The 26,653-nt window shown below is 42.5% G+C and overlaps 1 protein-coding gene across 4 annotated transcripts in view; it reads right to left on the reverse strand.

Annotated features, from left to right (window-relative positions):
• Nucleotides 1-16,757: 16,757 nt before the first annotated feature.
• SEC16B (SEC16 homolog B, endoplasmic reticulum export factor) overlaps nucleotides 16,758-26,653 on the reverse strand; it is a 48,257-nt gene continuing 38,361 nt past the window's right edge. For all 4 annotated transcript variants that reach the window (XM_060197732.1, XM_016193716.2, XM_016193715.2 and 1 more), the window contains 8 exons: nucleotides 26,344-26,643; nucleotides 25,398-25,465; nucleotides 23,013-23,165; nucleotides 22,802-22,876; nucleotides 20,540-20,648; nucleotides 20,355-20,440; nucleotides 18,718-18,816; nucleotides 16,758-17,999 (listed from right to left, as the gene is read on the reverse strand). In XM_060197732.1, coding sequence (XP_060053715.1) covers nucleotides 17,931-17,999; nucleotides 18,718-18,816; nucleotides 20,355-20,440; nucleotides 20,540-20,648; nucleotides 22,802-22,876; nucleotides 23,013-23,165; nucleotides 25,398-25,465; nucleotides 26,344-26,643 — 959 coding nt within the window. In that variant the 3' untranslated portion in view covers nucleotides 16,758-17,930. The remainder of the gene's footprint in view (nucleotides 18,000-18,717; nucleotides 18,817-20,354; nucleotides 20,441-20,539; nucleotides 20,649-22,801; nucleotides 22,877-23,012; nucleotides 23,166-25,397; nucleotides 25,466-26,343; nucleotides 26,644-26,653) is intronic.

Genomic DNA, 26,653 nt, shown 5'->3' on the forward strand with positions numbered 1-26,653 from the left:
TTGTTCAACTCCAGGTTAGCTATCAAACTCAAGCAATAACAAAGATAGTTGTGGGTCCCTAAAAACATGCCTAGAATAGACTTCTTAGCTTCTTTCCACCCTAAGATCCCTATTCTCATCTGCTCTACTCCTACTTTTTGTTTCCTGTTCATTAATCTATTTGTTCTGTTTTCTGTTCATTAATCTACTTGTTCTTTCAGCCACAAAGTATAGATGCTATCATGATTCCATTCTGACTTCCCTAGGCAGATTACCTCACTATGTGCCTTGGAACCTCACCACTTCAGAGTCCTGCCCCACTAGGGAAAAGACAGAAACAGGCTGAGGGCATGAATTGACTTGACAATGCCCATGTCCAGTGGAGAAGCCATTACAAAAGCCAGAACTCCCACCTTCTGCACCCCCAAAAAATTTGATCCATACTCTCAGTAGAGGAGAAATGATAGGGGGAAGATGACCAGAGGGCTCTGAACTCCAACTCCATCAGGAAATGGAGAGAGGAGAAAAAAGGGAAGGATATCTGGATATAATAATAGGTATATCTGTGACTTGGAAAGGAAGAGAAGATGGGGCCTAAAAAAAAAAAAAACAGCCAAATACAGACAGATAGTTGAAGAAATAATAGTGAAGGCTGCTGGGCAGTAGTACAGCAGATTGGGCACCCATGGTGCAAGGCTTAAAGACCATTCAAGCTCCCAACTCCCCACCTGCAGGTGGGGTTGTTTTACAAGCAGTGAGGTGGGTCTGCAGGTGTCTTTCTTTTTTATTTTATTTTATTTTATTTATAAAGGAAACACTGATAAAACCATGGGATAAGAGGGGTATTAACTCCACACAATTCCCACTACCAGAACTCCATATCCCATCCCATCCCTTGATAGCTTTCCTATTCTTTGACCCTCTGGGAGTATGGACCCAAGGTCATTTTGGGATACAGAAGGTTGAAGGTCTGGCTTCTGTGATTGCTTCCCTGCTGAACATGGGTGTTGACAGGACGATCCATACTCCCAGCCTGTCTCTCTCTTTCCCTAGTGGGGTGGGGTTCTGGGGAATCAGAGCTCCAGTACACATTGGTGGGGTTGTCTGTCCAGGGAAGTCTGGTCAGCATCATGTTAGCATCTGGAACCTGGTGGCTGAAAAGAGAGTTAACATACAAAGCCAAACAAATTGTTGACTAATCATGAACTTAAAGTCTGGAATAGTGCAGATGAAGAGTTGGGGGGGGTCCTCCATTTTGTAGATAGCTAGTAGGCATATTTTAGTTATATTCCAAAGGGCCTGTGGCTATACTAGTTTTTTTTTTTTTTCCCTGAGCCTGAAATCTGATATGCAGGTAGATCCAAATTATTGTCTGGGGAGATGATGTCATGGCTGGAAAAAGGACCAGAAAGCTGCATCAGGGAAGAGAATAACTCCCAAATATGGGAAAAGTGTATAAATATTGTTGACTATAAACCCCATCGATTTGATTTTATCTGGGCCTATATTCAGTTTAGGAGCCTGTGTGACTTCTGTATCCCTGTAGATCTGAACTCACATTCTGTGGTCATAAGTAGGAATGTTCCAAGCTGCCCCAATATCAGAACCCATCTTCCTCAGGTATAGCCTCCCTTCAGAGGATGGAACATTCCCTTCCATTGTTGATCCATGTTGAGGGCAGGTCCTATATTGCTCCTGACAGAGATGACTGGTAACGATGCAGAGAGGAGTTTTTTTGAGGTCTAGGCCCATAATGTCTGTGGGAATCTCAGGAAGTATCTATCTTTCTCTCCCCCTCTGTCTTCCCCTCCTCTCTCAATTTCTCTCTGTCCTATCCAACAACAACAGCAACAACAACAATAACAATAATAATAACAAGGGCAACAAAAATGGAAAAAAATGCCTCCAGAAGCAGTGGATTCGTGGTGCAAGCACCAAGCCCCAGAGATAACCCTGTAGGCAAAAAGAAAAAGAAATAATAGTTAACCCATACCTTCAACCTTAGGAGAACTGCTATAGCTTACAATAGAGAGATTAGGGATCTAGAATTCTGGTGGTAGGAATGGAGCAGAATTGTACCCCTGTTATCTTATAATTTTGTAAACCAATCACTAATAATAAATAAATAAATAAGTAAATAGAGAATGAAGGCAAATCATATTACTTAAAATTGGCTTGAGGATATCTGCCTAATTATTTGTGGAGCAACACAAATTATACACTTTAATTAAAGTCATTTCCATAGGATTAAATATTTTAATTTAAATACAACATTCAAAAATTTAAAAAAACAGGGGCTGGGTGGTGGGCAGGCACCTGGGTGAACACACGTATTACAGTATATAAGGACCTAGGTTCGAGCCCCTGGTCCCCACCTGCAAGAAAGCTTTGTGAGTGGTGAAGTAGTACTGCAGGTGTCTCTCTGTCTCTCTCCCTCTTCATCACCCTCTTGATTTCTGGCTGTCTCTATCCAATAAGTAAAGATAATTTTTTTAATTTAAAAATTAAAAAAAATAGAAGTGGGTGAGACACTTTTCATAGCACTGAAGCTTCCTCCAGTGTGATGAGGGTGCACTCAAACCCATGTTGTGCATATGATAGTACACTAACCAAATGAGCTATATTGCTGGCACACTCTCTTAGATTTTTGCCTCACTTAGTAATGGAAATCAGGCTGACTCCCAAGGAAGAGGTGCTCTGATAGATAAATCCTTTTGCTTAACATTCTAAGAAATTAAAGGGGCTTTTAAAAATCACTGCATCTAGAGCCAAACAGTGCCACACCCAGCTAAACACACATAGTACTAAGCGCAAGGACCTGTACAAGGACCCAGGTTCAAGCCTCCAGCTCCCCACTTGCAAGAGGGACACTTCACAGGCTGTGAAGCAGATCTGCAGGTGTCTAGCTTCCTCTCTCCCTCTCTATATCCTCCCCCTCACTCAATGTCTCTCTGTCTTATCCAATAAAATAGAAAAATCACCACCAGGGGCAATGGATTTGTAGTGCTAGTGATAACCCTGGAGGCAAAAAAATAAAATAATAAAATAAAAATCACTGCAGAACTTGGATTGGGTTTGGTGAATTGCACCAAAGTAAAAGGCTCTGGGGTGTGGGGGAGGATTCAGGTCCTGCAGCATGATGGCAGAGGAGGACCTAGTGGGGGTTGAATTGTTATGTGGAAAACTGGGAAATATTACAAACGTACAAACTACTGTATTTTACTGTCAACTGTAAACCATTAATGCCCCAATAAAGAGGTTTTAAAAAAAATTCACTGCTTGAACGGATAAAAAAAGATGTAACCTAATATGAAACAGAATTTGGCTAACCTATTAAAAAAAAAAAAGATGGTATCCTGCCATTTGCAACAATATGCATGGACCTAGAGGGGATTAGGCTTAATGAAGTGAGATGGAGAAAGGCAAACACTATTTGGTTTCATTCATATGCGGTAGATAAAGAAACAAACTCTTCAACTATAAGAACACAATAGTGGTTAAGAGAAGGAAAGGAGGATAGTTGGACTAAATGGGTTACTCATACGGTAAAGGATATGAACTGGACTTTTAGTGGTGAACATCGTGTGTTGATTTATAATGATGCATGCCTAAAACATTTATGCTGTTATGAAGCAATATGGCTCCAATATTTAAAAAAGAAAATAAAAGTAAAGTAAACATCAAGGCTTCTCCTGCTTCTAGTACTTTCCACAAGATGTCTAAAGCTGAGGTTAGCCCATGTTGGCTCCTGTCTGCTCAGCTCGACCTCTTTTGTGGCAGTTACTTCAGGGAATGTTCTTTCCAGAGCAGACATATAGAAATCATCTTATTTTTTAAAGAACATTAGCTTTCCAAGATTTTCCTTTCTTTCTTCATTCCCCTAGTGGGGAAAAGAAAAAGAGAAGGCTTCACACTCTAAAGTAGAAATAATTATCTTCAGGACTTCAAGGCCTCATTCCCACTGCTCATGACATCCTGATCAAAGCTAGTCATGAATTAAGAACAAACTTTAGCCTTTCATTCACCATTTCTTTCTATAACTTTGCTGCCTCTCCTCCTTAGGAAAAAAAAAAAAATCAAAAACTAGCACTCACCATGTTTCACATTTGTATTTTCAAAGACCATAAGCATAATTAGTAGTGAATGTTGATACTTTTCTCAGTGAAGCAGGCCCACAGGATTGTCCCCTTCTACTAACAGGGGCCCAGGTGTGTTGAGACCACCTATCACCCTACACTTATAATTAATCACAGAACCCAGGCAGGAATGTAGGTCAACCGACTCTCAGTTCTTTCTCATTTATGTAGAACCATGAAAGGAAACAGTCTCTAAAAAATGTTGTTTAGAAGAGGGAGAAATATTGATCAGGGATTCATAATAATAATATAGGGATTCATTCTATAGATTTGTGAGGAGGGCCAGAACATGGTTCATTGGGTAGGGCACCTGTTTTGCCATGCGTGTGTTCAGGTTCAAGCCTAGGCACCACATGGGAGTGCTATGACACAGGCGGAAACCCTGGTGCTGTGGTGTCTCTCTCTCGCTCTCTCTCTCTCTGCCTCCCATTCTGTGTGTGTGTATGTGTGTGTGTGTGTGTGTGTGTGTGTGTGTGTGTGTAAGGTCCCAGAACACTCAAGAAAAAAACATGCATGACCAATAACAGAAAGTCAAGGTCTCTGTTGAGTAGTTGGAGTCGTGGAAATGCAGAAATAGGAGATGTGAAGATGTGCATGTGTCTACACAGCTGAAGTCCCTCCACTCCAGAACACTCCAAGCTCAGAGGGAATGCTGTGTATTCATACAAAGCACAAGATATGCTCTACTGAAAGTAAAAGCATCAAGCATGCTCACAGAAGAAGAGAATGTGTTAGACCAGAATAAACCAGCCCTCATGCTCCCCTGGCTCTAGTGAGTAACCTGCAGTTCATCCATCTTCTAGAGTTCTGTGATGCCACTACTATAGGACTTGTGTGCTGCGACCTGGATTCCTCCTCTAAAAGATATGAAGAAAGGATACTTGCAGGGCTTGAAGCATCTTAGAATCTGCTGAAAAGATTTCATTCTATTTAGTAACCCCCATATCTCAAGACCAATAGGTGATTTTAGTATAATTTGGTTTTTTGTTTGTTTTTTTCAGGATAGAGGTAAATTCAGTGATTTCAGACTTTGAAATTTAACAGACCACTAACAATTCCCCACTCCCTCTCCACATTTTCCCCAAAGAAAGTGGGGAACTCAGAAATTTTTGTTTTACCAAACGCAGGCCTTAAAAACATTTTATCATCATTTTATAAAAGAACGGGAATTTTTAAGTCAAATAAAAAACACTTAATCTCAAAATTCTAACAAAGCATTCACTTAGCTTGATGAAAACTCCCTATAATATATTTGCTTTTCTCATCTTATTGTACACTTTGCAATGCTTCTTCTGCAGCTGCAGAAGTGGAAATCACAGTGGTGAAAGTTCCTTCTGAGTTTGGCAATCCCCTTTGTCACTTTACCACCTGTATACAAATTCAAAGACAGCCAGATCAATCACCCATTCTCCTTGAAGTCACAGTATCATAGACTTTTACTCCAGAGGACAGTCTTTAAAGGATTAGAAACTTTCATTCATTTATTTACCCACTCATTATTCACTCATTTGACTTTACAAAGTGACTACTGAACAACATAGATTATGTTAGGTTAGAAAATGGAGGAGCAAAGAAAAATTCCCAAGTCCTATTGGTGCAAAAATCATGAAGCAGGGAGACAATATTACAAAATGTAGCAAGACCTGCAAATTTTAGAGAGCCAGTCAAATAAGGGCAGAAGATGGGGAGACTGGGGTGCTGGGAAAGGGGGGTGGACATGTACACGTTACACTTACCAAAATTTCCACCTCCCACTGCACATACCCTTGTCAGGAGGCTGCCAGCAGACAAGTCCTCGGAAAAGCAGACAATGACATATACACTGTTCTAATTCTGGAGCTGCTACACCACCTCATTAATATGTGAAAATGTGTTAAAAAGCTGCTGATAAACAGCTGCACAGAGGCAGAAATAGTGGCACCCATTGCATTTGCAAGCATTATTGGCTCTCAGACATGGCATTTTTGAGAAGTGAAACCTCACCCTCATATATAAACCAGGTAATTTGCTATCATATCCCCACTTTACTGAGAGACGTCTGCTCTATCGTATCTCCCCAACCAGTTTCAGGACCCTCCTGATTTACATAGCTCTAAAAGCTATCTCTCTTTGAAAGAAAGGTCATGTCACCTGGCATTGTGGTTGTAACATTCTAATTGTTCAATAAAATGGAAGATTGACTCATTTCCATGCCTTGCACAATTTCTAATAAGTGAATTTCAATTCACTCCAAGAGCATTTTATTAAGGAATTAAACCCAAGTTTTAGAAAAATCAGGGCCAGCCCTGGGTCGATGGAATGATAAGTGCATTTCTCCAGCCAATGGAACAAAATTTTATGCCCATCCTGGATGGGCTAGGAGTCAGAAAAGAGTCTGAAATATTAGCAAAACAGCAGATTTTCATTTCTCAGAGGCATAGCTCCCCAAGGCCAGGGGCCAAAGCCCCAATCTGCCTTACCTTGGGATGGCTCTGCTCCGTATATCTCTAGCTACACTTCCAGCTAGAGGAAAAGTCCCCAGTGAAACTCAATTCCAATTACCTCCTTTATCCCTGCACCTCTCCCTTTTCCGGTGACAGATTGATGGCCTCCTCAGGAGGCTCCTGAATGCATCCGTGACAGGGCACAGCCGCAAAGCACTGGATGAATTGATTTCCCCTGTGTCTCTGTTGAGACCAGCCTGTGGATTTCAATTCCTTACCTACCTGCCTCACCCCACTGAGGCCTGACAGCCTTTCGGGGGACGTTCTCTTCTGGATAAATATTAAACTGTTTTCTGTTTGGTACCAGGTGGCAGCTGCTCCTTTCCTTCTGGACTGGGGATTATGTATTTGTGTAATTTTTATATTATGTTTGTTTTTTTGGCAGATGCTGACTTCCTATTATAGGGGTGGCCTGGTGTGGAAAGGATGGCTATATAACTCTAGGGGCATCTTCTGCTCAATAAAGGCAGATAATAAAGAGGTGTGGTTTTTTAAATGAAAAACTATATAATTTAACTCAATGTGAACATCCTCAGATCCCACAATTATGCAAGCAATGCGTGGATGAGGTAGCTTTAAAACAAATTCTCCTTCTGAAAGTATATAGATGATTCTTCTAGGGCTCACCATCTTCTTTCTTCTAGCTGCCCTAGACTCCATTCCCACTCCATCCCCAGAAGAATACACAAAACAGTCTCTGGATTAGATGCCTCCAAAACTAGAAAGTGTGAATGCTTTCTGGCAGTATCAGGAGTAGGAATGGTGGGGAATTGCAAATGTAGCATTAAGGAAAGTCCTTAGTATAAAATCTGACCTAATTAAGACATGACCAGGGCAACACATTCCAACTGTAATTATACAGGCTGTAAAGGGGAGAAGTACCTTTTTTAAACCAGGAAATGCTTCTGCCAGAAATAAGTGCCCCTGGGGGATCAAATGAGGCATCATAAATGCAAGACAACACTGGCCTTGACCCCTAGCAGGGCACCTCCCATTTATCAGCTGCACTGAAACATGCCATGGGCTGGGGCTCTTACAGGAGCTAGGAGATCCCTCTTAAGAAGCCTACCAACAACACCTTCCCTGCAACAGTGCAGAGATCCTCTCATTTGGCCTCCCTTCCTAAGTCACCCAGTCATTCATGGATGTTTTAGAAGCAAATGCTATCTAGCAAGATTTGTACCCACTTCTAGAGATGCAGAGGCAGATCACATTCTAAAAAGAGGATGACCCAACAAAGCAACCTCTGGGCTAGAAATAATCTGTGGATATTTTCTTGCAAACAGTCTTGCTATTCTCATAGTAGGAAATTATTCATTCAGGTCTATTTTGAATAGGAGCCTTATTAGACACAACCACTGTTGAAAGCTGTTACAAATAAAAGAGATGAGTAAGTTAAGTATAAAGCCCTCACCCTGTCACCCAGAAGTCACATGGAAAAATATCCATATACATAAACACTGAAAAAAATGAGTAACATTCCTGAGTTATAGATGGATAATATAAAAATAATCACCCCACTTGAGATAGCTTCAGACTGCAAATTAGGTGCCTTGGTCCCATCTGGGTTTACAGAAAAGGTATAGCTATTTTCAACTAAGTAAACAAAAGGTAAGGGTCCAGGTTGTGGGCCAAACTACACAGGTTCAGTTCTCAGCTCCCCCCCTTACTGTGTGATCGTTGGGAAGTTATTTAACCTTTCTATGTATCCTTTTCTTCACCTGAAAAGTAAGGCTAGTCACCAAGTTCCAGATGCTACTATGATTCCATATTGATCTCCCTGGGCAGATGACTTCACTAGCGTATCCCAGAACCTCGCCTCTCCAGAGCCCTACCCTACTAGGGAAAGCTAGAGGCAGGCAAGCCAACCTCCATATCCAGCAGAGAAGAAATCACAGAAGCCCCAACTCCTTTCTTCTGCACCCCAAAAGTAATTTGGCCCATACTCCAGAAAAGAAAATTTTAGGGGAAGGTGAACAGAGGGCTCTGAACCCCAGTTCCTCTAAGATCTAGAACTTTTGTGACAAGGAACCTTTGCTTTTGTACCACCTCTGAGAAGGAAGAAATTCTAGAGAACACCTGAAGAAGTCAAGTATTGTTTCTCTTATCTGACAGGAAAGAAGGAAGGACAACTGTGGGATGATTTCACTTATAAGTGGAAGATAGAGAATTGAAATACATGAACTTGAAAAAAAAATATATATATATATATATATAGTCAACCCATAAAGAAAAAGAAAGTAAAACCACCTCTATTACTTTAAGAATTAAAGACAACATAAGTGAAGCATCAAGCATGATGTTTCCAGTTCATGTCTTTGTAATGCTGACCAAGTTATCTGAACTCTGCACCCTAATTTCTCAAAATATGTACTTCATTGTATTGCTATGAGATTTTAATGAATAAACACAAGTAAGCTCTTATAACAGTGTCTATTAGAAAATCTTGCTATTGATATTTTTACTACACACTCTCAAAGCAATAATAAAGACGTTTTCTATTTTAAGTTATGTTCTCATATTCAAAGAAAAAGATGACCAGCCTAAAAGCCATAACTTCAATTAAGGGTACTTAGGAAAATTGATTAACTTCCCCAGGTCATGGCTTTCTCATTAATAAGTTGCCCCTTGCAAACTTTTCAAATCTCTTCCTTTCCTGGTAAGCAGAACCAGGGACCCCCATAGTACATCAAGAGCACCTGAATAGCAACTAGTTTTCCAGCTCATCTGTGAGGTCTTGAAACATGAGTAACTTGCTTTCCTCTACAGATCCCAAAAAGGGTTCTAAAGACTTGTTGAAAATTCCAAAAATTTAGCTGAGAACTTTACAGACACTGAGGAATTCAATTAACTTACTCAAAGCCACTAGTTCCACTCCAAAGACATGTGAGCGTAGAGCTGAAAGTTTAACTATCCTCACTACAATGTCTTACCCACATGGCAAATTCTGCTCCTATAGAGTGATGAATCGGGAGTGATTATTTGCTTTGAAAATAATTCTCTATTTAGGAGCTTCATATCAACTACTTTAAAACTGTGAGATACTCCAACACATTTTAAAAGTTGTTGACTAGGACCAGTGGTTAACCTTTTAACACCTGGCTGAGTGCATGTGTTACAATGTGCAAGGTCCCAGGTTCAAGCCCCTGGTCCCCACCTGCAGGGGGAAAGCTTCAGGAATGGTTAAGCAGGGCTGCAGGTGTCTCTCTGTCTCTCTCTCCTTATCTCCCCCTTCCTCTCAATTTCTGGCTATCTCTACCCAATAAATAAAGATAATAAAGAAAATTTTTAATAATTCATTGATTTATCCAAGGTCAGTGTATCTGCATCTTGTCAGTATCATACCTGTTGCACAAAGCAGGTACATCTGGATTTTGACTCAGGGTGTTAACTGATGTGCATTACCACATAGGGGTCGGTTTGTATGTTGGCTTGTTGTCTTTGTCTGTAAAGAGAAGCTGGAAAATTACAAAAAGACATCATGACTTAATTCATAGGGATTAATACAAACACCCAAAGAGTAAGAGGGCTGGGTAGTGATACACCCAGTCGAGTGCACATTGCAATGCACAGTGACCCAAGTCCAAGTCTCCCTCTTCCCTCTCAATTTTTCTCTGTCTCTATCCGATAAATAAATGGAAATCATTCTACTCCAGGACAATGAGGCTTCCTTGTGATCCCAAATTAGGATTATAGAACATCGAAGAAGACACAAATTGGAACTGGGTGGTAGCGCACATGGTTAGGCACATGTACAAGAACCTGGGTTCAAGCCCCTGGTTTCCACCTGCAAGGAGAAATCTTCACAAGTGAGGGAGTCAGGCAGTAGTACACCAGGTTAAGTGCACATAGTACGAAGTGCAAGGACCTGCTCAAAGATCTCATTTCTAGTGATCCCCCCCAGCTCCCCACCTGCAAGAGGGTCACTTTACAAGCAGGTCTGCAAGTGTCTATCTTTCTCTCTCTGAGACACTAAGTGTCAGCAATAACCCTGGAGGCAAAGAAAGAAAAAAGAAAGCTTCACGAGTAGTAGAGCAATGTTGCAGGTGTCTCTCTGTCTCTATCTATCTATCTATCTATCTACCCATTTACCCCTTCCTTCTCAATGTCTGTCTTTATCTAATAAAATATCAAAAAAATAATTTAAAAATATTCAGAAAAGGGAAACAACTGGTGATCATCTCTTACATACCAAACAGGCTCTTAGAACTCCTCTGCATTTAAGGGTTTTTTTGGTTATTTTTTAAATAATTTTTATTATCTTTATTTATTGGATAGAGACAGCCAGAAATCGAGAGGGTAGGGATATAAAGGGAGACAGAGAGACACCTGTAGCCCTGTTTCACCACTTGCAAAGCTTTCCCCCTGCAGGTGGGGACTAGGGGCTTGAACCTGGGTCCTTGAGCACTGTAACATGTGCACTCAACCAGGTGTGCCACCACCCAGCCCCAGCATTTAAGGTTTTTGTCAAAGTCCTTATAAGAACCCAGTCAAGAGAAGCCAAAAAAAAAAAAATGTTTAAATAGTCTAGCCAAAGATTCAGCTTTATTGACATAGAATCTGTTCTATTTTGTGGTATAAGAGGAAACTTCATGGAAATTTTTGTTCCATCAGTCACTTGGAAGACAATTCTTTGGTAGGTAATCTTTTCCTGAGAGTAAACAGTAATTGTGAAGAAGAAGAAGAAAGGTCAGGGTAAACTTAGGTGGAAAGAAATATACTGACGTGGAATTCTCATGGGAAGATGTCAAGTATATGTGTATGTGATACACACACACACACACACACACACATACACCTCACCTTGTACCTTCCCTCTAGAAAACTCCACTACAATATTCTGTCTTTTCTTGCCTCTACATCCTATGAAGGATAGAGAAAAGCAAGAAGAGATTCTGTGATAGCAGTCTGGCAAGTCCAAATCAGACTACCTCCCTTTCAGATGTCACAGCTCATGGCCTCTGTGATCATAGCATCTTATTACCTTCCTCCTTACATCTGAATGCCTCTTTAAATTTTGGTACAGAGTTGCTATTCAATATATTAGCAGAAAATTAATCTTGACTTACAAAAGGAATACTACATATTGGCCTACAAATAATATAAATGAAAGCCCTATATTAGTGTAGAAAATCATAATGCAAAGTTCTCTGAATATGGGAATCAGGCGGCAGCGCAGCGGGTTAAGCACATGTGGCACAAAGCACAAGGACCTGTTAGGATCCCCCTTCAAGTCCCCAGCTCCCCACCTGCAGGGGAGTAGCTTCACAGGCGGTGAAATAGGTCTGCAGGTGTCTTTCTCTCTCTCTTCCTCTCTACCTCCCCCTTCTCTCTCAATTTCTCTGTCTTTATCTAATAATAAATAAAAAATTTTTTAAAGTTCTCTGAATATATCCTTCATCGTGACATCTTACATCACATAATTTCTGTTTATAGGTCTATTTCCCTTACTTAAACAATGATTGCTTAAGAGTCAGGGTCAGAGACTCAGCAGTGGTGCACTTGGTTGAACATACACATTACCATGTGCAAAGATCTGGGTTCAAGCCCAAGGTTACCACTTACAAGAGGAAGATTCACAAGCAGTAAAGCTGGCGTCTTTTTCTCTCTTCCCTCTTCCCTCTTCTCCTCTTCTATTCTCTCTTTCTCTCTCTCTCTCTCCATAAGCCCCTTCCATCTCACGTCCTCTCTGTCTCTATCCAATAAATAAATAAGTAAGTATTTTTAATAGGTCATCACTGTTAGGGAAGTAGTATAATCTGAAATATCATTCAATTAAGACAATTTTTTGAATCTGAGTAATTATGCATTTTCTAATACATGAATAAATGTACAGATTTTGAAGCCAAACTACCTACTCCCAGCAAACTGTGACCACTGGCAAACTGCTTAATCTCTCTCTTAAATTTTTAGATTTCCCATCTATAATCTACTGGTATAATAGTAGATATTTCAGAGAACATAATACACTTGTGCCTGGTACAAAGTAGACACTGAATAATTATTTTTACAGTCATTATAGAGATGTTGAATATCTTGGCTAGTGTCACAAGCAAAAGATTCCAAGTATTTAGTTAGTTTAATCCCCAGCACTGGTCAAGCAAAGCCCATTTCACAAGACTTCCTTTTAAAAGCTGGGGCATGATTTAATGGCCTTCTAGAATGCAAAGAGTCCCAGGCGCAGGTGGTGGTGAGCAGCTGTTTTACTTTCCCGCTGAGGACCAGCTGAGAGTCTCAAAGAGCCACATGAGTGATTTGGGTATAGAGTATTTGAAATAGCTTCCTATTTTGTTTGAGGGTGTGAAACCCTGACTGAAACCTCAAGGGAAATCTCGGAATACCCCTCTCTTGAGATACTTGAAAAGTTGGGTACTTAGTCAGCTCTCCCTAAGATAGATAAAGACCAGGAAAGTATCTCCCATTCAAACAAGCAGTTTGCAAGGGATTTGGATGGTAGCGCAGAGGGCTAAGCGCAGAGGGTTAAGTGCAGGTGGAGCAAAGTGCAAGGACTGGAGCAAGGATCCCAGTTCAAGCCCCCGGTTCAAGCCCCCAGCTCCCCACCTGTAGGAGAGTCGCTTCACAGGCTGTGAAGCGGGTCTGCAGGTGTCTTTCTCTCCCCCTCCTCTCTCCATTTCCCTCTGTCCTATCCAGCAACAATGACAACAATAACAAAATAACAAGGGCAACAAAAGGGAATATATATATATATATATATATATATATATATTTTTTTTTTTTTTTTTTTTTTTTTAAAGAAGCAGTTTGCAGAAGTCACTCAAGTTTGAGCTACACTGCTGCTGACCTAATTCCAGGGAAGTACGTACCTGGAGAGATGGTAAGTACAGCGCCTGGAGATATATACATAGGGAAGAAAGGCTGGAAAGCAGATTTCTCTACTTAATGAGATTGTAATAAAAAAAGTTGAATATGCTGTTAGTCCCTATTAAGAGTAACTTTAAATCTCATTAAACAATTTCCAGAAAAATCTGAGTGAATGACACCTGGGTTAAGGACAGGTGTTAAGAGCAGACAGCTCAGAGGTCACATTTAGATATAACTTCAGGCAAGTAGTTAGCATCCTATACAGATCAGGGTCTATGTAATCTTCAGCTTCAGGGGGCAACAACCCCTTCCGCTCTAGGGAGAAAGTGTCAGAAAAACCCCTTTGAGTGGAGAGGCGCAGATTACATACCTATTATTCTTTTCTAGCTGAAGTGTGCTTTATATCCACTCTTGGAAAGGAAATAGTCTGATTTTAGTGGAGAGGGTAGAAGCAGGCTCGTGCTCCTCTTCCTAGTTACTCAGAGTCTAAAGAGAAAGATGTCTAGGAAGAAGAAAAAAAAAAAAAAAAAAGCTAGCAGAGGCTTTGATCCTGAATGATCCTGAATTTAGGCTAAAAGGGGAATGCATAAGTGACTGAAGAATCAGGTTTTCCTGCAGTTTTATGACCATGTAAAGGGATTAAACAGAAACTGGAATGGTGATATGTGATAAAAGACACTTAAATGGAATTTAACAGTTTGTTCTTTTCCAAATTATTGAACATTAAGTTTAAATGTTTTTATATAAATATTAAATTATATTTATATAGCAGGATTGCAAATATGCACATTACCACTTAATTTATAAAGGAAAACTTGGCTTCATTTCCTATAACTGATCTACTCTTCCTCCAACCTCACACTCCATTGAGAATTTGGGGTAAAAAGTAATTGTCAGTTAATAGCATCTTGGGCTCTTCCCTTTTAAATGGAGTCTGCTGAAATTTTTAAGAAAATTATATTTATTTTCTCTCCCTAAAATGAGCCATGATGAAGGAAAGGAGGGCTTTGGCTGATACAGTGTGCTACTGCTTTGGTCCAGCCCTGACCTTGTGTGCTTAGGATTGACTGGGCCTTGGTCATACTGGGGACACTATAATAATTTTCTGTGGGAATCCCCAGTCACCAGGCTGCAAGGAGCCACAACTCTGTCTCAGAACCTGGATATAGGGATCCACAAGGCTGAGAAACCACAGTACCCTAAATTATTCTGGACAAGTCACCAAGCCAAAGCCCGCTTCTTCTCCACCCTATCAGCCTCCCCAAGCTATGATGAGTGTCCTCAGCTTTCCCAACTCTCAGCAGCCTATTTCCATCACAACATGCTCTGCTTTCTCAAGCTCCCATCCCATAAAAGCAGTAAAAAATACTTTCCCCTTACAGCTGTACTTGCTTTGTTTCACCATAACTGACTTTAACCAAAGTTGTAAAATAGTCATGACCTTTAGCGACCCCACCACCACTAAAAAAAAAAAAAGGTAATAAAGAACTAAGAACTCTGAGTGACCTTGGTTCATCAGACTCTTACTAGACCCACCTGAGGGCTCATTTGTTCCCACTGAGCAGCAGAACTTATTTTAACCAGTGTGTACATTCCAACTGAGTACAACCCTTAATCATGCCTTAGAATATAGGCAACAACCTCCTCTTTTTCTAGGGGATAAAGTCCCAACTTCCTACCACAGATCATTTGTCTGTTGCTATATATTCCTTTGCTTGGGAAGTATCTAAGCTCAGTGTTTGCTTTGTTAACACCAGTCATTAATGGTTCTCTATGAATAATCTTGTCAGGAAGAGGAAGTGAAGACACAAATATCTGAATCTGTGCCTTCCTCTCCTGAGGCTCATGCTCCTCTAAAGTGCTTCATTTTATTGACTAGGTCTCACCCTACATCAATTTTTTTGCCTCCAGAGTTATTGCTGGGGCTCAGTGCCTGCACTATGAATCCACTGCTTCTGGACGCTTTTTTTTTCCCCTTTTGTTGCCCTTGTTGTTTTATCACTGTTGTCATTATTATTATTGTTGTTATTGATGTTGTTGTTGCCAGATAGGACAGAGAGAAATGGAGAAAGGAGGGAATGACAGAGAGGGGGAGAGAAAGACACCTGCAGACTTGCTTCACCACCCGTGAAGCAACCCCCCCTGCAGGTGGGGAGCTGGGGACTGGAACTGGGATCCTTACGCCAGTCCTTGCACTTGGTGCTATGTGCTCTTAACCCACTGTGCTACCACCTGACCCCCCCTACATCATTTCTTTCTGAGGGCAATGGAAGAACTTAACTTTAGTGGCAAAAGGGACACAGGAAGAGAAGCTTAGTAGCAAGGGCACATATTGAGACATATGTGACCATATTCTTCATTATATGCCTATATCAAGAATGCAAAATGTACTATTATATCTTCCAGGTATCAAGACAGGCAATATTTAACATATTAGATCATAGAATAAAAATCTTTAAATGTATACAGTGCTGAGCATTTGCAAGGTATTTTTTTTCCACCAAAGTTATAACTGAGTTCAGTGCCTGTGCTGTGAATCCACTGCTCCTGGCAACCATTTTTTTTCCTTTTTCTTTACTTTTTTTTTATAGGATAGAAAGAAACTGAGAGATGAAGGGGAGATGGAGAGGGAAAGAGAAACATCTGCAGCCCTGCTTCACCACTTGTGAAGCTTCCCCCCTGCAGGTGAGGAACAGGGACTTGAATCTGAGCTTTGTGCATAGTAGCCTATGGACTCAGTCAGGTGCACCACCACTTGGCCCCTGCCAGGCACTTTTCTAAGAACTTGACACATTTAATTATTGCAATATCTTTATGAAATGGATACTATCGCTATAATCTTCCTCATTTTTGTCAGATAAAAGAACTGATACACAGGGCAATTAGTTCACTATGCCCACAGCTACAAGGTTAACTATGGATGAGCCATGGTTCAAATCTGAGCAGCATGGTACCTGTGAAACTCACACTACCAAACTAAGGTGCAGCAGTCTTTTAAGGAAGAAAAGAACAAGATTCACTGAAGTTTTCTCCTAGATGCAAAATACTTACAAATACATTTCCTAATCTCATCTGAGAGGCATAAACTTTTTAAAGAACAGAATGTACCCTATTTCATTCACAAAGTGACTAATTTGCATCAAAGGTACTTTGTTTTTATTTTTGAAATTGAAAAAAAAATTAACATTAGTGGATTTGGAAGAGCATTTGTCCCTAGATGCTTCATAAACAAAGGGTTTTTCCCCACCTATTCAGTACCTCATCACAGAAGAAAACCACTATTATAAAGACTTTAGATATGCTTTCTCCCTCTGCAAAAATCAGTTCAAGTCAAGCATTTGTTATAAAATTATCAGGTTTAATTGTGATCAACATCAGAGCAGTAGTACATTAGAGTACAAAACATGTATGTACAATTACACAAATAATAAAGCAACCTTTGTGAGGAACAATTTTCAACAAATGTGACAAACAGCAAGTCATTCCTATTTGGGGTTTAAAAGGAGAAACAGAAGTTTCCAAAATGCCCCCTTCTCCCTCTGGCTTCCACCACTCTCAGAAAATAAATCTACAATGGCCTGAGCTAGAAGAGGAAGAATGAATGACATCAGGCACTTGTTGCTCCTCTCAATCGAAGAAGGGTAAACTTCTAAGGAAGTAGTTCCCATCATTTATGAAACTGATGTATCATCTATTCGCTTCATTAGGCTCCATCATTACCATGACAATATGATGACTACAGCAATCTAACTTGAAACCCAAATGCCAGAATGTGTGTGTGTGGGCAAGGAGGGGGGAGGATGGATTAGGCCCAGTGAAGAAAGTAAGAGAAAGAAAACTAATTTAAACCACATTTTAAAAAAGAAGAAGAAGAAGAAGAAGAAAGAAAAAGTACACAAAATGAGGACCAGGAGGGAACTGTGACAAGAGACAAGAATTAAGTTGCAAGATAAAAGCTTGTCTTCGTGGAGAAGCCATGGAGAGAGAACTTGTAGAGAACTAAAACTCAAGAGTCAAGTTTAGTCAATAGCATACTCAGAGTGGCCCCCATCTGCTGCAGTCTGCAGCTGAACTAGCGGGTTCTGGCAATGGTGTACCTAGAACTTATTTCTTGAAGTCTAAAGTCTCCAGCTGAATGTTCCTAGAATCTATTTCCTCATGCTTGAGAGTCCAAGGTTTTATCTATTGTGCCACCTCCTCCACCAGAATCTATTTCCTGAGAGCTAAAGCCTCCAACTAAATGCTGCTGCCACCACTTTCTGCTCACCTCCAGTTTCTTGTGGCCAGCTTTTCCAGTTCATCAAGCTTCCATGGTTCTGGTGCTAATTTTCACAGATTATATAGTGAGCTGTGATGGGGGGAAAATATCCCCTTGTTCTAAACATGCCCAGTGAAGGCAATCAGCTAACACAACCCCTCACATATAGCAGAAGAACAGGAAGATGGAGTCAGGACAACTACATAGAAGATGTACTCTAGGGAGATCAGCCTGGTACAGCAATCATTCTCATCACAGTTGGGTTGGATAGCGACGCTGAGCTAGGCGGTTTAGCCTATTCTGGGTAGGAGCCATGGAAAGCTAGGGGGAAGAAAAGAACAAATATTGCTATAGATTACTACCTCAAATCTGAACTACTTCCAGCTAAGGCTAACAACTGGACTGAGCTGAACATCCTGAGAGTCTGGAACATTAAGCCACATTTCACTTTCTAGAGTGGGATTCCAATTATTCTTTTCTACCTGGCACCATCATCTCTCTTAAACATGGTGAAAAAAAATGATTTCCTAAAGAAAGAAGGTGACACAGGAGATGATGCATGGTACATTAGATTGCATCTATACACTATGATACATCAGATACCATTGATGTAATGGTATCTGATGATACATTTGAGGAATTCATCTGCCCCAGGCCCTTGAGGAGCAAAGAGTTTGGCTTTTCTCTGTTTGCAGTGATTCCTCCATGCCAGGAGGAAGTGATGGTAGAGCCACACTGCCAATACTAACACCAATTGTTTCTAAAATTCAAGAGTTATATATTAATTATCAATATTAATGATAGAGATATTGATGAAGCATTTTCCACGTACTATGCCCTTCATCTGTTCTCAACTACTTCTCACATTTGCTATGAGAAGTTGCTGCTATTGAACCTACTTCACAAAGGCAGAAATTAAGACTCAAGTTATATCACTGAACCAGAATTCACAGAGTAGGTGGTAAACTGAGATTATAAACTAGGGTCTCCTTAGCCTCAGTCTTCACTCCTGAGCCCCTCACTCCAGAGGCTTCCTTACCTGGGAGATCTGAGATGGGTTATAGAGAGGAATGCCCCCAGTGAAGGTAGGCGGAGGAAGCAGTGCACCAGGGTTGAAGTAGAGCTCAGAGGAAATAGCCTGCAATAGAAAATAGCAGAGAATCTGATCAGTACCAATTTCTGATATTCCAGAGCATCAAGGGCTTCCCTGAGCAGCAACATTGGTCAAGAGAAGCAGGTAGGAAGAACAGAACTTGAAAGGACTCAGGAAATTGCAAGCACACAAATATGGCTCAAAAGGGATAGGGTCAGGGGAGAACACAGTGAGGAAGCTCAGGGACTGCCCTAGCTGTAGTATGTATGAAAAGGTCACAAAGTATACTAGGGGACCAGGCAGTGGTGTACTTGGTTAAGCACACACATTACAGTGTACAAGGAACCAAGTTCAAGCCCCTGGTCCCTACGTGCAGGGGGAAAACTTCAGAAGTGATGAAGCAGTGCAGCAGGTATCTCTCTTTTTCTCTCATCTATTTCTCCCCCTCCCCTCTCAACGTCTGTCTCTATCCAATAGTAAATAAACAAAAATATTTAAAATAAAATGTAAATTAAATTTAAAATAATAAATTATATTGGCAACCACCTAGAACGTATTACCATGTTCTCTGAGAGCTAAAAGAATGCTACAGTCACAATACAAGAAATATTTTCCTGTCGTCAGCAAAAACCAGTGAAAACAACTCTTCAAGATGTCAATAGGGATTGGGAGGTGGCTCAGTGTTACAACACAGCACTTGCATATGCCGTCAATCACAGGCTCATTCCACAGCACATGCACCAGAACGAAGTAGTTATCTGGTCTTTCTGTGTGTTCTCATAAAACATATTCATCTTTTAAAAATAAATAAAAGGCAGAGAAGCAATTACAGAATCCAGACCTTCTACCTTCTGTACCCCATAAAGATCTTTGGTCCATACTCCCAGAGGGATAAAGAATAGGGAAACTTTCAATGGAGGGGAGGAAATACGGTGGTGGGGACTATATGGAACAGTACCCCTCTTATACCACTATCTTGTCAATCATTATTAAATCACTAATAAAAAATATTTAAGTAAATAAAAGGCTTAATAGTCCTGGCCAAGGACACTGTGCATTCTGTTTCTGAGACAGAGAATAGGACTCCACCTAAGAAATCTGTTGTGGATTCAACCATAACCCCCCCCCCCAACTAAGTATGTCAAAATCCTAACCCCTGGGACCTCAGTATGCATTTGGAGAGAACGTCTTTAAAGATGTAGCTAAGGCAATATGAGCTCATCAGGGTGAATACTGATCCATGTGACTGTTGTCCTTTTAAGAAAATTTTGGGTAGATATACAAGGGGAAGATCATGTGGAAACTCAGGAAGAAGACAACTAAGGACAGAGGTATTTGGACAAACTTATCCTTCAGACATCTCCACCTCAGAATTCCAGCTTCCATACTGTGAGAGAGTAACTTTTATCATTTAAGCCTCTCTGTGATATCTTGTTATGCTGGCCACAGTACGACTGAAGCTTTTCCTGTTTGATTCATGAATCATACCTTCTGGAGGTGTTTTCTGCTTCCTCTCTGAAAAAAATCACCCTCACACACACAGGTTTTTGGGGACCCTATGATTCAGCTTGTGGGCTGCTCACCTCAGGCCCAGATGGGCCTCCAGCCCTGGTGCCCTCTGTCATCACTCCACCAGACACAGGTCCTGGTCCTCCAATGTCAATCCCACCTACAAAGCAATGAGCAGGCATTTCCAAAAGTGGGCATAATGGAGCTCTCCAGTCCCAGAAGGTACCCTGGGCCCTAAAGGACAAGGGGCTGGCAGTACCTGTGGACCCAGAAGAGGTGTTGACAGTTGACAGGGGCTGGAACTCTGGGGAGGTTGTAAGTGAGAGGTCCAGACCAGCCTTGGGGTGAGATGGTGCTCTGGGGATTTCCTGCAGAGTGGAGAAAAAGGCAGTGTGGATGGTAGTCGTGCGGTAGCACAGCGGGTTAAGTGCACGTGGTGCAAAGTGCAGGACCGGCATAAGGATCCCGGTTCCAGCCCCAGGCTCTTCACCTGCAGGGGAGTCGCTTCACAGGCTTTCTCTCCCTGTCTTTCTCTCCCCCTCTGTCTTCCCCTCCTCTCTCCATCCTATCCAACAACGAACGACATCAACAATAACAATAATAACCACATCAGGGTTACAACAACAAGGGCAACAAAAGGGGGGAAATTGGCCTCCAGGAGCAGTGAATTCATGGTGCAGGTGCTGAGCCCAGCAATAACCCTGGAGGCAAAAAAAAAAAAAAAGGCAGTGTGGGTATTGCAGAGGTGAACAAATTCCGTAGTCTTATAGGTCTATACTGGCTGCTGCCCCAAAACCCCATTTCCTGGCGCTACTAATCTACTCACTCAGCCAAGTTGGGGGGTGGTAGGGGAGATCAGAGAACACACTTTAATATGTGTGGAGGAGACCTGGCTTTGAACCCCTGGCCAGCACATGGGAGCACTATGCAAAGGTAAAGCTTCATAAGTGGTAAAGCAGTGCTGTGGTGGCTCTCTCTCCTCTCTCCATCTTTGTTTCTATGGGGGAGTGGGGAAGTCCACTAGGAGCAGTGGAATCACACAGGTGTGAATCCCCAGGCAGCCCTGGCAGGGAAAAAAAATCTATAATAATACATGTGTATACATTTATACATATAATACATCTACTTATACTACACACACACACACACACACACACACACACACACAGCTTAATTCCTCAGCCCACAGCTGAAGAAGCTGCTCTATGGTGGAGCTCCGGCTTCCATGGTGGGGGGGGAGGGGTTCTGGCTCCCCCAGGGCATATGACACAGCTGAGCTGTGTGTGCTCTAATCTCTCTCATGAAATAAAAGCATCTTTTTTTCACTATATTTATTTATTTATTGGTGACATGTGTATTCAACCAGGTGTGCCATCGCCCATACCCTTTATTTATTTATGTATTTATTTATTTATTTATTAGACAGAGACAGCCAGAAATCGAGAGGGAAGGGGATGATAGGGAGAGAGACAGAGAGACACCTGCAGCCCTGCTTCACCACTTGCAAAGCCTTCCCCCTGCAGGTGGGGACTGAGGGCTAGAACCTGAGTTCTTGTGCACTGTAACATGGGCACTCAACCAGATGCACCACCACGGGGACCCAAAATAAATGAATCTTAAAATTCCTCAGCCTGACTTGCAGGGTGGTCGCTTCACAAGCAGTGAAGCAGGTCTGCAGGTGTCTATCTTTCTCTCCCCCTCTCTGTCTTCCCCTCCTCTCTCCATTTCTCTCTGTCCTAGCCAAAAACAATGACAGCAATAACAACAACAACAACGATAAACAACAAGAGCAACAAAAAGGGGAAAAAACAATTCCTCAGTCTGGGGGCCGGGCGGTAGCGCAGTGGTTTAAGTGCACATGGCGCAAAGCCCAAGGACTATCAGAAGGATCCTAGTTCGAGCCCCCGGCTCCCTACCTGCAAGGGAGTCGCTTCACAGGCGGTGAAGCAGGTCTGCAGGTGTCTGTCTTTCTCTCCCCCTCTGTCTTCCCCTCCTCTCTCCATTTCTCTCTGTCCTATCCAACAACGACTGCAATGACAACAACAACAATAAACAAGGGCAAAAAAAAGGGAAAGAAAATAGCCTCCAGGAGCAGTGGATTCATAGTGCAGGCACTGAGCCCCAATGATAACCCTGAAGGCAAAAAAAAAAAAAAATTCCTCAGCTTAACTGTGATAAAGAAATCAAACAAAATATACTTAGTTTTGTTTGTTTGTTTGTTTGTTTTTGAGTCATACACAAGCAGAGAGAGTGAGAAAGCAGAACACTGCTCAACTCTGGCACATGTGCGGCCGGGGATCGAACCCTGGGGCAGCACACCTGCAAGCCCTGTGCTCTACCGCTGAGCTAGCTCCCCCGACCCCTCAGGCGAACTCTCAGGGCTTCTCGTCTCTCACTAGCAGGACTTAACTGATGGCCCTCATGCTCCCACAACAAAGCTTCTGCTTCGTCCCTCAAAGATAGAACCCCACACACACCGCGTACGTATTTCCTCTGAATAAACCCTGAGCTCCAAAGTTACCTCAGAACCTGAGCTGTCCGACGAGACTTCTTTGGGCTTCGAACGGAACCAGCTGAACCAGCCAAACCCTGAGCCCTGGAAGCGGAGCGGAAGCGGAAGTTAAGGCTGTGGCCACGTGACCCCGACTCCCGCGAGAGTTGGGAGAGCGGCAGACATCAAGGCCCGCTGCGGGCTGTACGCAGAGTCTGCGGAGGGGAAAGCCAGGCCCCACCTTCGTGTCAGCAGCGCCTTGCTGGACGGGATTTGAGGAAGAATTTGTATTCGACTCGTCAGCCGACAACTCCGACTCCGACTCTGTCTCCTGTTCTTCTTCATCTTTGGCCGAACTCTGGGAAGAAGTTCTTGTTCTGGCAATTGGCGGGTCCTGCGTTAAAAAATAATAATAAAATAAAATAAAATAAATAAAAAAGCATAAAGCCAACATTTTTGTAGCACCTGGCCGGTCGCACGTGCTCCGTCAGTTGACCGGCTCAGGAGACCGGTGGGGTGTGCTCACAGGTGCCCTCACTAGCGAGGGAGCAAAGGTTTAGCCATGAAGGGGCGCAGGTCTCAGGACCAGGCCAGAGGCAAACCCAGGCCAGATCAGCCCCGGGCAGCCGGCGTTTGGGTTGTTGTGCTACCGCCCCGGGAGCAGGGTTCCCGGAACCCCGGCCAGGTCTGAGTACAAACCCAGAAGCACAAAATATAACAACCTCCAACTTACTCATCTTACAGCTCACTTCCTAGCACACCTGTTCAAGGGCAACCGAGAGCAAGTGCAGAAGAAGAGGAGCTGGGAGAGGCGGGTGAAGTGGGTCTAAGGGCTCAATCCTATGAGGATGGAATTTAAGTGTTTGATGCTGAGAAACCAGCATAATGGTTATGCAAAAAGACATTCATGCCCGAGGCTCCAAAGTCTCAGTCTGCCTCACCACCATAAGCCAGAGCAGAGCAGAGCAGAGCTCCGGTCGCTTTCTTTCTCTGTCATTAAAAAAAAATTTTTTTTTAATTTATTTTCCCTTTTGTTGCCCTTGTTTTTTATTGTTGTTTTAGTTGTTGTTTTATTGTTGTTTTATTATTGTTTTAGTTGTTGTTGATGCCATCGTTGTTAGGACAGAGAGAAATGGAGAGAGGAGGGGAAGACAGAGAGGGGGAGAGAAAGACACCTGCAAATCTGCTTCACTGCCTGTGAAGTGACTCTCCTGTAGGTGGGGAGCCGGAGGGTCGAACCAGGATCCTTCCGAGGGTCCCTGCCCTTAGCACCATGTGCGCTTAACCCACTGTGCTACTGCCGGACTCCCAAAAAAATAAATTTTCATGGAACTCTGGTGGTGGGCATTGTACCCCTCTTATCCTACAATCTTGTCAATCATTATTAAATCAATAAAATAAATAAATTTTTAAAAGATTGATTAAAAGAACTTTGGATGGTGACCATGAGGAAGTACAAGCAGATGTTCAGATTATAATGCTGCACCCCACCTCACTGAAACATACATCATAAACATATGTTATCTCCATAAAAAATTATATTTTTCAAATTATATGGTCAATTGATATGGTCACACAATTGTGTGAAAGTAGCATAAGCCACTGAGCTACATTTCTCATGGAAGAATTTTTTAGTATGTGAGTTATATTTCAATCTGTTCTTAGAAGCTGAAGAAAAAAATGAATGTTAGTCTACAACAAATGAAGTATATATGGCTTAGACTAAGCAACTCATTTTTCCTTCCTCCAGGGTTATCACTGGAGCTTGGTGCCTACACTATGAATCCAGTGTTCCTGGCAGCCATCTTTTTTTCATTGGTGGTGGTGTTGCTGTTACTGTTATTACTGTTATTGTGTTGTTAGATAGGACAGAGAGAAATTGAGAGAGGAGGAGAAGACAGAGAGGGGGAAAGGGGAGCCAGGGGCTCAAATGGGATCCTTGCCTGGGTCCTTGAGATCACACTATGTGCACTTAACCTAGTGTGCTACCACCTGGCCCCCCAAGCAACTCATCTTTTAATGAAAGGAAGAGAAAGAGGAAATACAAGAAAGTTCGAAGAAAGAGAAAAGGGAAGGGGGCCAGGTGGTGGTGTAGCACTTAAGCGCATATAGTACAAGGTTCAAGGACCTGCTCAAGGAACCGGGTTCCAACCCCTGGCTGGGGCGGGGGTTGGGGGGGGTGGCTTCACAAGTGGTGAAGCAGGTGTGCAGGTGTTTCTCTCCCTCTCTGTCTTCTCCCCTCTCAGTACTAGGTAGGAGAGAGAGAGAGGAAGGAAGGAATGGGAAAAGAGAAAAGAAAGGCAGGGAGAGAGGAAGAGAAAGTCTTCTGTGATGGGAAGGGCAGGGCACAATGTGTTTTTGGAAAAAGTGCCACAGGAAGCAGATCCGTAAGGTCAAAATTACTGATATCTTCAGCATTTCAGACACACACATACACACACACACACACACACGGACACAAGTTAGGGAATTAAGCAAATAGAAGAACACAGCCTCTCCTGATCCCAGCCCCCAGATTTCATGAAGAAACAAGAACAAACGACACCATACAAGAAGCAAGGACCACTGGAAAAACCTAAGGCTAAGTGTGGGCTTTCTCCAAATCTGTTGCACTTTGTTTTCTCACCTGATGTCTAGGAACAGCCTCAGGGTCATCAGGATGCTGGAAGGTTTCTTGAGACACAGTGTTCTCTCCTGTGGCACCAAGCACAAACAGAAATAGAGGTCTGCCCTTATGAATTTCCCATCCATCCGTCCCCAAGAAAGGTAATCAGTTCCAGCAACTCAAAATACACTGGTCACCCTCCTGGACAGTAAACAACAAAGTTATACCTCAATAATCTTGAAAATCACAATCACATGGAGTTGGAGCACAGGAGTCCTCAAGGCTGACCTTACCTTGAATGTCTCCCATCCTGACTGGGACCTTATCTAACAATATCACACCTCCTGCTACCTGGGTTCCTACACCTTAACCATTGGCCCCTCATGTCCAAAGTCTGATGGGCCCAAAGACTTGGGGCAGAGCAGAAGCCTCTGCAGGTTACTCCTAACACAATGAGCTCTTGGATGCAGGATGATTGTAGAGAAAGAGCCTGGCCTTGCACTGCAGCTGGAGGTGCAAAAGGCATTTATTTCACTTCTCCTCCCTGCCACCTCTCTTCTAATACTGCAATTTCACAGGAGGGTGGACTGCCATTGGCCTGGCTATGCTGGTCTCGGCACAAAGACTAATGTAATGGAAGAGTTTCCCTAATGGAGGCAGAGTAGCTGCACCAGACTGACACAGTGTAGACCCCCAGACATATAGTAGGCCTCAGAAACATGTCAGTCACATAGTAGGTCACCAGATGCATATAATTTTTCAGACACATAGTAAGCCCTCAACCACATAGTGAGTCTTGCAATATAGTTGGCCTCTGGCACAGAGTCGGTCTTCAGCCACCTATACACCTCCTATCCTCCATTCTCCCAGTTCTGACTCATTGTCTCCCACTGATCCCTTCACACTGCTGCCTCACTTCTCCTAAACCCGCCACCCTAAGGCTTCCATTCTAGCTGAAAGGCCTTACCTGAGGGCAGGTGTGTCTGTGGGATCTCCTCATAGGCTCTTCCTCCAGGAGCCCCTGTCCCAGCCAAGCTGCCACCAGTCCTAGGCACATAAGTCTGAGGAACTGAATATAGAGGCACCGGAACCCCCATATGCCCCACACCTCCATCAACTGGATAGAAGCCTGGCTGAAGGGGAAACGCTTGTTGCAGGCTGGGTTCCACTAGGCCAGCGTGCTTTGGAGTCTGCCATGGGGCTGAGCCATCACCTAGGACTTCAGAGTCATCTTGACATGCTGATGGATCCTGGTAGAAGGTCTTTTCTAAAAAATA

Source organism: Erinaceus europaeus, chromosome 9, assembly GCF_950295315.1.
Source record: "Erinaceus europaeus chromosome 9, mEriEur2.1, whole genome shotgun sequence".
In the NCBI taxonomy this organism is placed as follows: Eukaryota; Metazoa; Chordata; class Mammalia; order Eulipotyphla; family Erinaceidae; genus Erinaceus; species Erinaceus europaeus.